The 15,302-nt window shown below is 42.6% G+C and overlaps 1 protein-coding gene across 1 annotated transcript in view; it reads right to left on the bottom strand.

The window, feature by feature from the left end:
• The window catches only part of MARCHF11 (membrane associated ring-CH-type finger 11), a 106,856-nt gene extending 100,132 nt beyond the window's left edge, over positions 1-6,724 (bottom strand). Inside the window, exons 1-3 of the mRNA XM_072822841.1 lie at positions 6,667-6,724; positions 5,431-5,534; positions 4,864-4,959 (exon numbers count right to left, since the gene is read on the bottom strand). Coding sequence (XP_072678942.1) covers positions 4,864-4,959; positions 5,431-5,534; positions 6,667-6,724 — 258 coding nt within the window. The remainder of the gene's footprint in view (positions 1-4,863; positions 4,960-5,430; positions 5,535-6,666) is intronic.
• Positions 6,725-15,302: the final 8,578 nt, after the last annotated feature.

Genomic DNA, 15,302 nt, shown 5'->3' with positions numbered 1-15,302 from the left:
ATCAAAGTGTCTCCTTGACTGCTCTCCTTAGACGCTGAAGAGCCATTTCAAACTAATCCAGTCCAAAAGCAAACAACATCCCAAACCTGCTCATTTCCCAAATCTTCATGCCAGTAAGCGAGTCATTCATTCGCCCAGTTACTTAAGTCAAAATCCTTGGAGTCATCCTTGACTTTTTCACATCATACATTCAGTGTATCAAGAAATTCTTTCAGATGTACTTTCAAAATACACTGCAAATCTCACTACTACTTTTCACCATCCCAATTTCACCACCATCCCAATTCAAACCACCATCACGGTGCTCCAGGAAGGTCAAAGTAGCCTCTCTTGGTTGCTCCTTACTCTTGACTCCATCCCCTGCAGCAGCTGCGGTGATCCAATTCAAATGTAGGCCTGATCACGCAGACCCCGGCCCAGGACCCACCAGTGGCTTCCCATCGTACTTTGTGCAACATCGAGAACCTCAGCGTGCCGGCCAAGTCTTCGGTCTCGCTAGCTTCTGGCTACATCTCTGAAGACGTGTCCATACCTACCCTCCTACCCCAGCCCCCCTCCCTGTCATTCATTCCTACTACACTGAGCTTACAAATTTACCACTTCCGAAGTACACTCCTTCTTCACTCCTCTCTTCAGTCAGTACAGCTCTCTCTCTCACTTCACTCAATGACCGCTCAGACGCACCTCATCCCAAGACCTTCCTTAGCCTTCCTATCAGAGATGGAATCCTCCGCTGCCATTTTAACTCTAACCCTTGCCTAGTTTTATTCTTTTTCATATTTCCATTCAGCATTATATGCAGGCATACCTTGGTGTACCGCATTCACTTCGCTGTGCTTCACAGATAGTGTGTTTTTTACAAATTGAAGGGCTGTGGAAACCTTGCATAGCACACGTCTGTTGGCACCATTTTTCCAATAGCAGTAGCATTTTTGTTACATTTCGGTAATTCTCACAATATTTTGAACTTTTTTTTTTATCACTACTGTGTTTGTTACGGTGATCAGTGATTACAACTCACTGAAAGCTCAGATGATAGTTAACATTTTTGAGCAATAAAGTAGTTTTTAATTAAGGTATGTACTTTTTTTTTAGACGTAATGCTATCGCATGCTTAATAGGCCACAGTATAGTGTGAGCATAGCTATTATATGCACTGGGAAACCAAAAAACTCACTGGGCTCACTGTATTATGACGTTTGCTTTATCATGGTGGTCCGGATCCAAACCCACGATATCTCTGAGATGTGCCTGCATTTACATATTGTGTGTATTTTGTTTGCTTCTTTTCTTATCTTATATCTTCTACCTAAACACTGGCTCCATTGGAGACTTCTGTTCACTGTTCTGTCCCCCATGCCTAAAACAGTGCCTGGTTCAGTAGTGTTCATAGAATGCTATTTATTGAACAAATAGATGAATAATTCAGTCAACCAAGCAGGTAATCACTAACCAGCCTCTGTCTTTAAGGCACTGTGCATCTGGTTAAACCATAGTTCCCAGGTGGAATTGCAATCTGTAGGACAATGAAGGATATCATGCACTATATATGTAGTATATTTTTTTCTATTGCTTAACCAAATTAACTAAAATTATGCTATTCTCTTAGCAATTTGTAGCTGTTTAGTCATTTTCTACCCTATAGAAGTGAAATCAAAGTCTTGATTGACCTTTGATGGTGAGCAGATTACATGACCCCAAAATATGTCATTTTGGTATGTACATTATTATGGGGTGAAGGTAGACGAGACCCAGCAGATTCAAGAAAAACTTTTCTCTCCCTTAACTACCTAAAGAATTTAGGTAAGGGGCACAGCCCAGAAAGAGAACTATCACCAGAGATAATTTTATCTAAAAGTTAGGTGGCAAGGCAAACATCTAATTACAAAACATCTACTCTTCATATTGTCCTGTCAATTGCCCTCATTCCTTCTGACTCCTCAGGCCCCTATCCCATTCCCTAACTCAGGATGGCCTGGTAGCCACACTGCTTCACTTGCCTTTGGGTATCCTGTTTTATGGGGTTCCCATACTTACATAATAACGTAAACAAAACAAAAACAAATTTATGGTTTTTTCCTATTAATCTGTCTCATCTTACTTTAACCAATAGACCAGCCAAAAGAACCTAGAAGGGTAGAAGAAAAAATATTGCCACCCTACACCTTGCTTTTGTATTCAATGAAGATGTCAGTAATTTGAAAATGCATGTCACTGGTCTTAAAGGAAAGTGAAGGGGTATGGATGGATGGGTCTCCACATTTGACCAATCTAACGGATCACCCATGATGGACCCTATATGATTTTACACAACACTGCATTCTAGCATTTCTCAATTCTACCCATAAGTTTGGTCCCATACTTTCCTTCAAGTCTTTCTATCTCTGTCACTTTCATCTCTCCATCATTCTCTGTTCCCACTGGCTATTCCACTCCTAAACTATTCCAAATCTACACTGACTGGCCAGTCATCCCTCTACCTTTCCTAGGTGCCTTGATCTTCATTTAACCTCCCTTCACCCGTCATCTCTCCCAGAACTTGGTATCTTCTCTGGACACTCATGGATATCTAAATTCTACATACAAAATCATCAAAGTAATGGAATAATTAATTTCCTAGTTTCTACCCAAAACACTTCCTATATCTTCTCCCAATACTCTGAAACCTTCAAAACAATAAAATATTAAAGGCATGTGTGATTTTTTTAAAGAATCATATTGCATTTTTAAAATTACAAAAAACCCCACACACATTATTTTCTGTCTTAGTCTCACTACCTTGAAACTTGGTAATGCAAAAGGGATTTTTACCAGATAAGTTGAAGGCAGAGAAATCTGTGGGATAATTATGTATACTGAATATCCTAAGGCTGACTGAGATCTGGAATGCAGTCAAATCAACATGACCCAGTAGGGTCACCCAAGCTTTAGAAGGACCTGAAATAAAGCCAGCCTTGATTCCCCTCAGCTGAAAATCATCTATTTTTATACCAAACTTGCATATTAAATTAGATAGATTTCTATGACCTTTTTCACATTATGCCTTGCATTGCGGTTAGGTATGTACACTTATCTGGATTTTTTTCACTCTTGCGCTAGATTGTAAGCTATTTGGAATTCAAATCTGTCTGTTTAAATGGAGTTTCTCTGAAGCATGTACTATGATGGCTGATATTAGTGGGAACACAATAAATGTGGATCAAATAAGCAAATTTTAACTGAAATCTCACTTCTGTTAAAAGTATTATTTACTTTTTCTAAAGTTTTTGATAGAGTTCCCTAAATAAAAGGTAGCTATGCTTCTGTGATGTTTGGATGGAGAGCAGAAAATTAGTTTGCTAGACAGACAAATTCTTCTAGACAGACTTTCATCAGAGTCCCTAAGGATCAATCTAAGATTAATAAGTATGGTGAGGGGCACCTGGCTGGCTCAGTTGGTAAAGCATGCAACTTTTGGTCTTGGGGTTATGAGACCGAGCCCCATATGGGGTGTACGGATTACTTAAAGATAAAATCTTTTTAAAAATTGAATTAAGTACAGCGAAACACTCCCGTTTCCTTTTCCTCCTCCCTTTTCCCTGCCCACTCTCCCTCAGGACACTTCTCTTACCACCTGGGCCACCACGTGGTCAGTTCAACACCAGTCTGAGAAGAGTGGAGCCATGAGGCCAGAATCATCAAGGATACTATCCTGGAGCTCGGCTTCAACTGGGTACTGACCTGAACCCTGGTTGCTCTGGCCATAAAAATCCTTGGGCCTCTGCCTCCATGAGGAGAACTGGTCTGCTCTTATTCCCTTTAGAGGGTCCTTGTTCAGAAAAGAGGAGGAGGCCCCTCCGTGCTTACACCAGATCATAAATCCCATGTCCCGCCTCCAACCCTACCATGACCTACCCCTTTTCCAGACTTTAAAAGTTTCCAAAAATGACCTGAGAGACTCAGCCTGGCCAATCACCAAAGGTAGACTTTGGCAGGAATGACATGGCTGGTATGGCCAAATTGCTACTCCTCGAGGGAAGAGAAATGTTTCCAGGGACATGACTTTTGACTGATACAAACAGATGCTAACCCTCCCCCCATCTTGGAATTTGACTTTTAGCCCATTGGATTTACAGTACTTGTCAGCTCCTACCTCCTGCCCAGCAGAACGCTCAAACTTAGCCCCTCCCGGCTAAACCGACAAGGTGACATTGCACTCCAAAAGATACTGAAATGCAAAACCTAGAGTAAGAAGGTTTCTTAAATGCAGGAAGTTGTGAATAGGTGGACTAGGTTAATACAGTTAAAAAATAATTTTTGATGCTATAAGCGTGAGCTCCATGTGCTGGCAGGGGGGTTAAGTGAGTGGGGGAATTGGAGGATCCCACAAATGATAGGCATTATCAAAAAGAGATTGAGTGCAAACCATAAAACACCATATTTTGTAAAATCAACAATTACCAAGTGACAATTTTTTGGGTAACAGACTTTGAGAGATGAATGGACCTGACTTCAAAAGAGCCATAGTCCAAGTAAAAAGACAGGCATATAGACATGAACATGTTGTGCAGATTAAGAGTTACAGGAGGAAGATTAAAATCACAATGGAACTACACATATAAACTATTCTGCAGGAGAAACATGATTATCGTAAGAAAAAGTTTCTCCGAGCGAGTCATTTGAACTGGGCTTTGCAGGCTAGATAGGAGTATGCCGGCTTTGCCTCCAGCTCAGCAACTCACAAAATCAAGAGGCGAGAGAAACTGCTGTGGGTATTAGACTCACGTATGAGGACTGCAGGGACGAGGAAGGGTGACTGAGGGTACAACTCAAGTTCATAAGAAATAAAGGCAGTGATAAGCAGGATAAAAGTGAACATGGTACATAGTGAAATAGTGGAAGAACAATGTCACTACAGAAGACGGTAGACCACTCAATTACTGAGAAGTCACTATTCCGTCCAATGCGACCTCGAACCACCTGAGAACGAGGAAATAAACAAATCGGCCCCCAGAAGACCATTGCAGCCCACCCCACGCGCTTTACTTTCCTATCAAGCGAAACCACTAGATCTGTTATATTTGATCTTAAATATAATCCTAATATCTCTGCTCGCCTTCCCTATCCACAGCAAATTACAAATAATGAATCTAGAAACGTAAGCAGAGTAGGAGTTTTGCAAAACAGCAGCTAATGTTCCAGGTCTCCTCCCAAAGAAGCAGAGCCAGTGATTTAAGAGTCTTAGCTGGGGTGGAGGGGGGGACCCTTGCTGGCTCAGTCGGAAGAGTATGTCACTCTTGATTTCGGGGTTGTGCGTTCCAGCCCCATGTTGGATGTAGAGATTACCAAAAAACAAATAAACTACTTTTAAAAATAAAGTATTATAAAAATAAATAAAAACCTTAGCAGTAAGAGTTCATTTAAGAGCAAACAACTCTATAGGCAGTTTACTAAGCCACTGGAAGTACGCTCGCCTTGTAGCTTTGCATAATCACTGGTGTTTACAATGAAGGGCATGGCACGAGTCTCCAAGAAAAGTTTACAGCCTGGGCAATCTGCAAAGAATGCTGAGGCAAGTGTTCAGAAGATTCCAATATTGTTGATGACAATTTAATTTAAAGATTATTGTCAAATTTTTTAAAACAATATTGTTGATAATTACGAATTTCCAATATTGTCCATCATTGTTAATTATTAATTACGGATTATTGTTTCCCAATTTTGTGTATTACAAACCTGTTAAATCGTTATTGTTAATTACAAATTTCTACCACTTAAAGTAACCAGATTTAAAAAGTTTTGTTTATTTTAGATAGTGGAGGGGTTGCAGAGGGAGAGGGAGAGAGAGTCTCAAGCCAACTCAGAGCTGGACACAGGGCTCGATCTCAAGACCCTGAGATCATGACCTGAGCCAAAAGCAAGGGTCAGATGCTTAACCAACCGCACCACCCAGGCGTCCCTAAAAACTTTCCTTACAGTCCTCTGGGCAGCCCTCTGAGACCCCCTCCCAGGTGGGGCAGGGATCACGCAGGTCCCTAGCGAGCCTGGGCCGCAGCCCTCTCCTCTTACTCTCTCTACTTGTCTCTCTCCACCAACAGATCAGAAGTTATTGAAGCCAGATCATTTATGTACATGTGAAATGTATGGTTTGCTCCCAGTCCTAAGTACAAATGCGTTGGTATTAATGGGTAGCCCAAAAAATTTATATAAAGAACAAAAGAAATGAAGTGATTTTTAGCACTTTTAAAGATCTATGTTAAAAATGAATGAACCTTTAACTACATGAACAATTCTCTTGCACTTAACCAACGATAACTAAGAGTGATGGATCGTTTACTGGGTCAGGAACCATTCCAAGCGCTGAGCACGTGTTAATTTATTTCATCTTCTCCACGGTGCTGTGGAGCAGGTGCGGTTATCCTCACTCTCCTGATGGGAGAGGAAAGCCGGAGAAGGTGAGTGGTGCCCGTTCAGGCAACTAGTCAGTGGCAGCAGACCATCCCCTGACCTACTCGCCTGATGCCTCCGGTGCTATCTAACTGATAGCAGACCAAAAAAGAAACTCCTGCTCCTAGAGGTGGCCTTCTCCTTAAAAAAAAAAAAAAAAAAAAAAAAAGAATCCTTAGTTTTTAACCACTCTTCTGTGAGTTGGACATTTCTGGATTCCATATACACGTGAGACCGTACGGTATTTGTCTTCCTCTGGCTTATTGCACTTGGCGTCATATCCTCCAAGTCTATCCATGTTGCTCCAAGTGGCAGGATTTCTTTCTTTTTTTTAGGCTAAATGATATTCTACTGCGTATATAGAGCACATTTTCTCCATCCATGTATATATCTCAGCTATTGTAAATAATGCTGCAGCGAACATGGGAGTGTAGTGTCAAAAGGTAAGTGGAGGCATATTAAAAATGTTAAGTTTGAGCAAAAATCGATGCTACCCTGGTAGCACCCAATGCAGCAGATGGAAAGGAGCTCTGAGCAGCTCTGAGCAGCCGTACAAAACGAAAGCCTTGGCAGAAGAGAACGGGAGCAAGGAAGTTACACTGAGCAAAAAAGTGGGTTGGTTATTGCAAGGTCACTTTCCCTTCGGGCTGCCGGGGGTCCATGAGGCAGATGACTGGTGCTGGTCGGGAGACTCCTGACTGACAGGTTCAGATTCCACTTCTGGGAGAACAGAAACCATAATTAAGTCTTGGATTGGTAATGTGGTGGTTAGCAGAGGAGTCCCCACTGGGGGCCTGATGTCTTGTTTCTGATAGAGGTAAACTTGACTTTCTTTTTTTTTAAATAAATTTATTTTTTATTGGTGTTCAATTTGCCAACATACAGAATAACACCCAGTGCTCATCCCATCAAGTGCCCCCTCAGTGCCCATCACCCAGTCACCCCCACCCCCCGCCCTCCTCCCCTTCCATCACCCCTAGTTCGTTTCCCAGAGTCAGGAGTCTTCATGTTCTGTCTCCCTTTCTGATATTTCCCACACATTTCTTCTCCCTTCCCTTATATTCCCTTTCACTATTATTTATATTCCCCAAATGAATGAGAACATATAATGTTTGTCCTTCTCCGAATGACTTACTTCCCTCAGCATAATACCCTCCAGTTCCATCCACGTTGAAGCAAATGATGGGTATTCCACGCTTTCACGTCTCTGCTCCTGAGTAGCAGGGGGTGAGGACAGGGCACCGGGGAGGTAGGAGTATTATGGGCCCGACCTTTGGAGATTGAAAACCTGAAGTATCAGGGCCATACTCTTTCAAAGTTGTGTTTTGACGACCAGTGGCAGGGAGAAAATAACAGAAGTGAAGGGTCATTGAGTTGAATAAGTATGACACCCTCCTAGGCTCTCAGCTGTGTACCCCCTTAAACAAATATCCAGGTGTAAAAGGCTGGTTCACTTTCACGTTTCAGAGAATAATTCATTTATAAATCATGACTGAGAAATGGCGGCACAAGCCTAAAACCCACCCTAATTCTGTGGATCTCCACCAGGAGCGACTTTGCCCACTTGTGTCTCCTCCCATCCCAGGGGATACTTGTCCATTCTGGAGACTCTAGAGCCGGCTTTCAGGCAACCAGGTTGAGCAATGGCAACTTGCTCCAGGCAAAAGGGCCCACAGCGATCCCTGAGCTGAATACAGACAGCCCATCAGGCAACCCACCCAAGATACCCACAGGCCTTGACTAAATAATGGGTTACTTACAACCAGGCACAACCACCAAAAAAAGCAAAATGCATTCTCATTCCTCTTGACCTTTCTGCTTTAAATACAGCCTCTCTGGGCACCTGGGTGGCTCAGTGACTGAGTGTCATTCTTTGACTCAAGTCTTGATTCCAGGGTCCTGGGATGGAGTCCCCGCATCGGGCTCCCTGCAGGGAGCCTGCTTCTCCCTCTGCCTGTGTCTCTGCCTCCCTCTCTCTGTCTCTCCTGAATAAAAAAATCAAATCTTTAAAGATAAGCACATCCATCCATCCATCGAGCCTCTCCTCTGCTCTGCTGGCCTGCCCACTGCCCCCTTGTGGTGTGCTCCGTGAACGTCTATCTCCTTTGTCCTGCCTCTGCTGAATCCTTTCACCACCCTTGCTGCAGGCTTCCAACCTTCTGGGTCTCCACACACTTACAGGCCCCTGTCTGATCACCCCACAGAGATGAGATGAGGGTGTCCCAATCAGTGGGCAGTGCTTCTGGAGAGGAGTTGGGCTGCGAACCACGGTGCTGCTGAATCGCCTACCATACACAGAATAGCTCCCTCAAAAAAACCTATCTGGCGCCAGACGTCAATAATGCCAAGGTCCCATCCCAAATAACTGCAAAACTCTTCTGGAAGTATGAGTATAGGAGAAATAGTTAAAATTTTTAAAAAGCAGCACTGAAAAGGAAATTATAAACTATTCAAACAAGGATATTATGAAAAGTTTTAGAAGTAAAAAAAAAATGAGTAGTTAAGTATTAAAGTTCCTTCTTTTTTTAATTCTGAAAGAAGTAGAAACAATTACGAAAGAAGGACAGGGTCCAAAGACATTAGCCTTCAGAATACAAGAACACAGGCTTAAAGAGCTAATTTAAAATAGATTGAAAGTAATGCATGGGCAAAAGGTAACTCCTCACAAACTGTTGAAAGTCACTTTTGGCTTAATGTTTCATCTTTTCCAGTGCTCAGTGAACAAACTTCCCACCGATTTCAAAGACTATTTTGGTTCTGACATTAGCTTCATGGAAGCTAAGAATTAGATGTGAAGAATTATGAACTCACAATAATATAGACTTCAAAACTCCGAAAATAGAAAGATATGCTTCTCTAATTCATCCTGAAATTCATGTACTAAACAGTAAGTATTTTGATGAAAGCGATGGGAATGACACCTGCATTTCTAAGAGAGGCAATAGTGATGAAAAGGAAAAATGTGACTGGTAGAGGAAAATGTAATCCTCATAGGGTGGGTTTAGGAACAAAAACACTTAGAAAGAAATCCCTAATCTCCAGATGTCATATTAGTAACTCTTAAGACAAAAAGAAAAAAAACTTAATAACATTGATAATATTTTTTTCAGATTTTCTATAAGAAGGGAAGACAAACATGCCACCCCAAAACATATGCCTCTTTGGCCTAAAGATTATTTTGAACTGATTATTTTTAAAAAGAAAAAGCAGCCACAGCAAAAGCCCTGGAAAATAAAGAGGTTACCCTCATTTAGGGGCCTTTATATTTCAGAGGGAAATCTGCAGGCGTAAGGGTGTTTCCCTCTGGTACCAGGAGGATGACTCTAAAGCCCATGGAGAATCTCGTCAATGGAGAAGGCTTCAGTTTAGATGAACATAACAAACCTCACCGTATTTCCCGAGCTTTCCCTGGGCACCTCCCCCCAGCATCATTCTGTCTTTAGCTTTCAGGTGATGTTTTGGGGGAGGGAGGTGTCTCCCATGTATCTACAGGATTAACCTTCTGTTTGTTTTTCTCCTGTTACGCTTTTATTACAGGGAGGGGGGAGGTTCTCAGCCAAGAACCTAGAAGAGCAGAGGGAAATTTATCTTTCCTTCCCTACATATGTTATTTGTTGAAATTTTGAAAAATACAGAAAATAAAATAGAAAAAACAGTGATGTGATGGCTGCTTCTATTACTCAGGCTTAATAAACATGCCTTTGCAGTGTCGGAGCTTTTCTGTCCACTCCAGAAACCCCTTCCCAAGGAGAGGCTTTCGGTAGGAGCAGGAAAAGAGGCAAACTGTCCACTGTAGGAACAATGCGGGAGGGGGTGGGAGTCAAAGAGGGGTCCCCCAAAGAGGGGTCCCTGCTAAGGGAGAAAAGTTAGGGTATGCAAATTAACTCTTCCTTTTTGTTTCATCAGTGCTTCTCCCTGAAGGGCTGGAAGGCATCAGAGCTCTTCCCCAACACCCTTGGGAAAGAAAGACAAAGAGGGATTTCGGTGTGGGGCAGGGGTGGAGGGGTGAGGACCAGACACCGGGCATTCATAATAGGAACACCTATTAGCAGAATATGAAATCTCCACGGGCTGGTCTTGGGGAATGCGTATTCATCAGAAAGATTTCCTTTAGTGAATCAACTAGGCCCTGTCGTCCTCCCAAACATTATGGCTCAGCCAAGGGAAGTCTACTCTACAGACAGTATATTTTGATCATTTCCTCATATTCCTCTAAGATATGAGGTGAGATTGAGGGTGAGATTGATGAGAGTGCAAAAGGCAAGGGGACAGCCCACATACCACCCAGCTCCCGCCACAGGTGCAGTAACGAGGCACATTCCTCAGGCACTGGTGACTGCCCAAGAACAAAGGGCAGGGAAGAAACAAATGGTCAACTGATAAAGATCACAGTCCTCAGGACACGAAACTCCACCACAGTTTGTAACTGTCTTAATGATTTACAAGTAAAACACAAGCTTAATAATAGCCGGACCTCCAGGAACCTAGAGACTCAACTTCCTGGAGCCCTAAAATCAAGTTCCCCTCCATAGGCTAGAAAACCCTATATAATCAGTCACTCCTCACGATACCAGCACCATTCTTTCGGCCCACGGGTCCTGTCCCTGTGCTGTAGTAAAAGCACCATTTTTCCTCATAAACCATCTCAAGGATTCCTTCTTGACCGTTGCACCCGACGACCCCACATCATCAAGATGACACTAAACCATGTGGAGGTCCCATTTATTTTCTCCAAGGACATTTAGAGTATTGTTCATTCTTCTCATTTTTTTCTGTGTTTGTCATTGTTGTTTATTTGGGTTTTTATACTTCAATAATAGTTGTATGAGCAAAAATAGAGATTTTTGCTAGAAAAGCAAATAGAAAAATAATTTTTCTTTGTGTTTTCTGATTATTTCCTAAAGAAGAATCACTATATGAGAACCAACAGGCCAAGCAACATGGAACAGAAGCCGCTCTTGTATTAATGATGGAGACAGTACAAACGTAAAACCAAGCTACAGTCACTCTTTTGAAACAGCAAAATAAGTAAGAGTCCTAACTTTGGGAGGGTCACACTGTTAATTCCGTAACAGCAGTTACGGTGCCATTGCCGTTGCTCTGCAGCGCTTCAGCTGCCTTTGCGCTTGACACATTTGCTCATGACGTGATCAGTTCCACGTCCTGAGCGTTCACATCGTTTGCCTTAACTTCCTTTTCTGCATCCTCCTCTTATGCAGTTGGAGTCTCTATTTTTCTGGACTGTTCTAGGCAGCTTCACCTTGAACTTTGAAATTCTCAGCCGCTGCTAGATGCGCTTTCTGACCCTGGCTTCTTCCCCTCAAATTATGTAGGTGTCTAAAGCTGGGCTCCTGTAGACATGCGGCCTTGTGATGACCAAGAGAACGTTCTAAGACTTCTGGATGGTGACTCTAGCAACCTGTGTAAACCGTTGCGGACTTAGTTTGGAAATGGCCTTCCACTGACTTCTTTTCACCCTGACTTCGTTGCTCTCCTTTTCCTGGCAGGTTCCTCCATTTCAGGTGCTAGTCCCCGCCGGGCCTGCGATGTGCTTGCCTGTAGGGGTCCTGTTTCTCCTCCGCTGATACTGCTTCACCCATGTCAGATGCTGATCTTACCCTGCAGGCTGGCGCCGTGGCAACCGTTGGCTCTGGGATGGGGACAGTGTTGGGCGGGGGGGGGGGGGGCCTACAGACCCAGGATGGCAGCAGGAAGAGTGCCAAGGCTTATGGACACAACTTTTGGTACCATAGCCAAATGGCGTTCTAGAAGGAGACCTAAAATTACATTAAACGTCTCTTTCCAAAATACCTTGGATATAATTCTTTTTAAAACCGTAGGCGTTAATTCCTATTTTGAATGTGCTTAATTTATTTAATTGTTTAGGTGTCCATTGTTTTCCATAGGAGGCTTCTACTAACACATTTTGTTTGAATATTTCCATACAGAAGGTCTCTGGAAGTAGAAATCTAAAATAAAAAATAGATGGCACGGTTTAAATTTTGATAGGTGCTGCCCCAATACATTGCAAACTGGTTCATTAATTTATCTTCCACCTGTTTTCCTTCACCTCACAAAGAAGAGGACCTAATCCAGCTCTTGAATATTTGAAATTATAATGTGGACAGAGAGAGCACCTAACCAGTCTTCTGGTTTTTATCTGCATTTTCCTGATGACCAGTGGCATTGTGTTACTTTCTGTTTATTATTCATTTTTCTCCTTTTCTGTGAATAGCCTACTTATATCTTTTGAATATTTTTAAAAATGTTTAGTTTTCTTATAGGTGTCTTTTAAGGGTAATTTGTATACGTTGGTCACTAATCCCTAATGCTACATGCGTAGCAAATATTTTTTTGCTCTCTCTTTGTGAGCTTTCCCCCCTTACGTTGTTAGCCTCTATTATTTGAGGTTTCTTCCCTCATCTTGTATTTCCTTAGAAAACCCTTTTTTGTATAGATTTTCAAAGATAATGATGCAGAGTTTCACATTTTATTTGAAAAATATTTATAATTATGTCCTTAAGCCTAATAGTTTATTTGTGCTGTCTCACTTGTGACTTCTCAAAAACTGAAGTTTTGATTCAATTAACTTTATTTTTGTGGTTGTTGCTGTATTTTGAAAACTATAAATAATTTTTGAAAGTATTGCCATAGCAGAAATCCACTGCTTTCATTCAATTCTACAATGTAATTTCTGTTTTATTTTTTTATTTCACTTAGATAGTATTTTTTAATAGTTCAAAAATTTTCAAAGACCATATATTTAAGAGAAGAGCATACCTTTTTATGATTTATTTTTGCTTTTATATCATTGTGGACTGAGGACGTGGTTTCTTTGCTTTGGAAGACTTAAGATTTTCTTTGTAACCTGGTACTTGTGGTGAACATTTGTAATTTTTCCATAAGTGCTTGAAAAGATTTCAAGTTCTTATTTTGTTTGGTACAAAGTCATGTATATGCTGACAATTGTTCTCTACTTGACATGCTGATTTTCAAGATAGCTCTGAAAATCCCCCAGTAAGTCTGTTGGATTTGTATTCATTTAGTTTTATATTGAAACTCTCTGAACATGCTGATGATTATTTATTGAGCTTTTTCATTATTATGTTTATATGATATACATTTATATTTTATTTTTAAAGTTTTATATCTTTTAATATAACAGATATGTATGTAATGTTTACATAAACATGCACACATTATGTAATATAATTATAATAATAATTTAGCTCTTTCTGTTGCCTAATTTAGTCTGGAAGGATCTTGGTTTGGTTCATGTTTTCCATTCAACACAGTAGTTGGTGCTGAACGGAGTAGAGGGAGGGTGAGGGCTGGAGGGAGGGGAGGCAGGCAAGGTGGAGAGGAGAGGCATGCGGACAGACAGACCCACAGACACAGGGCTGGACCGGCTCTCCACGTGCGTGGATGTGAGCTCTCCACGTCCCTCAGGGGGTCTTGGAGACGTGGGCTCCTGGGGCACCTTGGATGCTTCAGAGCTCTGCGCCGACGGCCCAGCCCCAGAGCTCCCACCTACACCAGCAGCCTGAGAATGTGTTCCAGGGCGGCTTGTCTCTCTGAGTAGGGACAAGAGCGCTCCTGTCCGGCTGCTGCCGTGTGTCACCTGGCACGCCACCACCGCCCCTGCTTCCTCCTGTGCCCGCTGACCTCTTGGAGCTCAAGTTCCAGTGCGGGAAGGTGTGGGTTGGGCGTTCTCAGCTCTGTCAGCACTCACGTTCCAGAATTCCCTGTCCTGTTACGCCGCGGGCACCCCCACGGGCCTTCCAGTGTCGCATGAGTTTGCTTGCATATTTGCTACGTTTTTATAGGGTTGGAAAAGAGAAAGTCTTTATTAGGTCACTCCTTGTCATTTATAAACTGGACCAGAATTCAAAAGCTCTTTATATAAAAAGAAGTTTGCCTCTGTTCAGATTTGGGCTCTGTCACTTAGCAGCTGGACGACCTGGACAAAATCCTGGGCCTTAGTTTCCTCATCTGTAAAATGTGGATAAAAGTACAGGGTCGTGTCATAGAGACATCTAGGACACCCCGGAAACGCCAGCTGTTATTGTTCTGTTTGTCATACGTACTGTAAGTTTTTCTTGTTATACCGTCTGCTTGTACGTGTGTAAATATAGGAGCATGTTCATGTATCTTTACGCTTTTCGATGAGAGCGAGAACTTACACAGTGCTTACCCCGTAGGTACCTATTTTAGCCCTTCACGTATATCGATTTATGGTTCTGGAGGAGAAATCACAAATGGCAACTAGAAATTATTCTTAACTGGTAATGAAAACACAACCTAAGAAAATTTCTGGGGTGCATTTCCCACTTAGGTCTCCTAAATTAGCTATTGTTGGTGTCTTAAAAATGTTTTAGTTTCTGTTCATTTATTTTGCATCAGGTGTCCGCACTGAGCAGAGCGTCAGGCAGAGGTGTCGGGAGCTGCTAGTTTATTAGGAATTAGCATTCCCAGGAGTTGGGGTGAGGCCCAGGGCCGCCGGCCGAGGCTGCGGAAGCGGCTGCCTGCACGTGGGCAAGCTGCACCCACCTGGTCTTTCCAGGGGAGGGAAGGGCGAGGAGAGGGAAACAGTTTCTCTACCAGCTTCCAGCTTCTCCTTCCACTCTGGGATATTAGCCCCTCAGCTCCCAGCCTGGGCAGAAATCCAGGTCAATACGTTGGCCTCTCTCCAGGAGCTTGGCCCCTTCCTTCCAAGCCGCTTCCACGGCCGCTGAGTCCTTCAAACAGCCCCTCTTCTTCGCTGCAACCAGCTGTGGCCGCTCCCGCCGGGGACCGCTCGGCCACAAACTCTACCTCTGAGGTCAGAAGTAACAGCTCACCTGTATGTTTTGACGTGTGATTTTCCTTTCATTGCC

This window comes from Canis lupus, chromosome 4, assembly GCF_048164855.1.
Source record: "Canis lupus baileyi chromosome 4, mCanLup2.hap1, whole genome shotgun sequence".
In the NCBI taxonomy this organism is placed as follows: domain Eukaryota; kingdom Metazoa; phylum Chordata; class Mammalia; order Carnivora; family Canidae; genus Canis; species Canis lupus.
The sequence above is the reverse complement of the archived record's forward strand: the minus strand, read 5'-3'. Positions and strand labels throughout refer to the sequence as shown.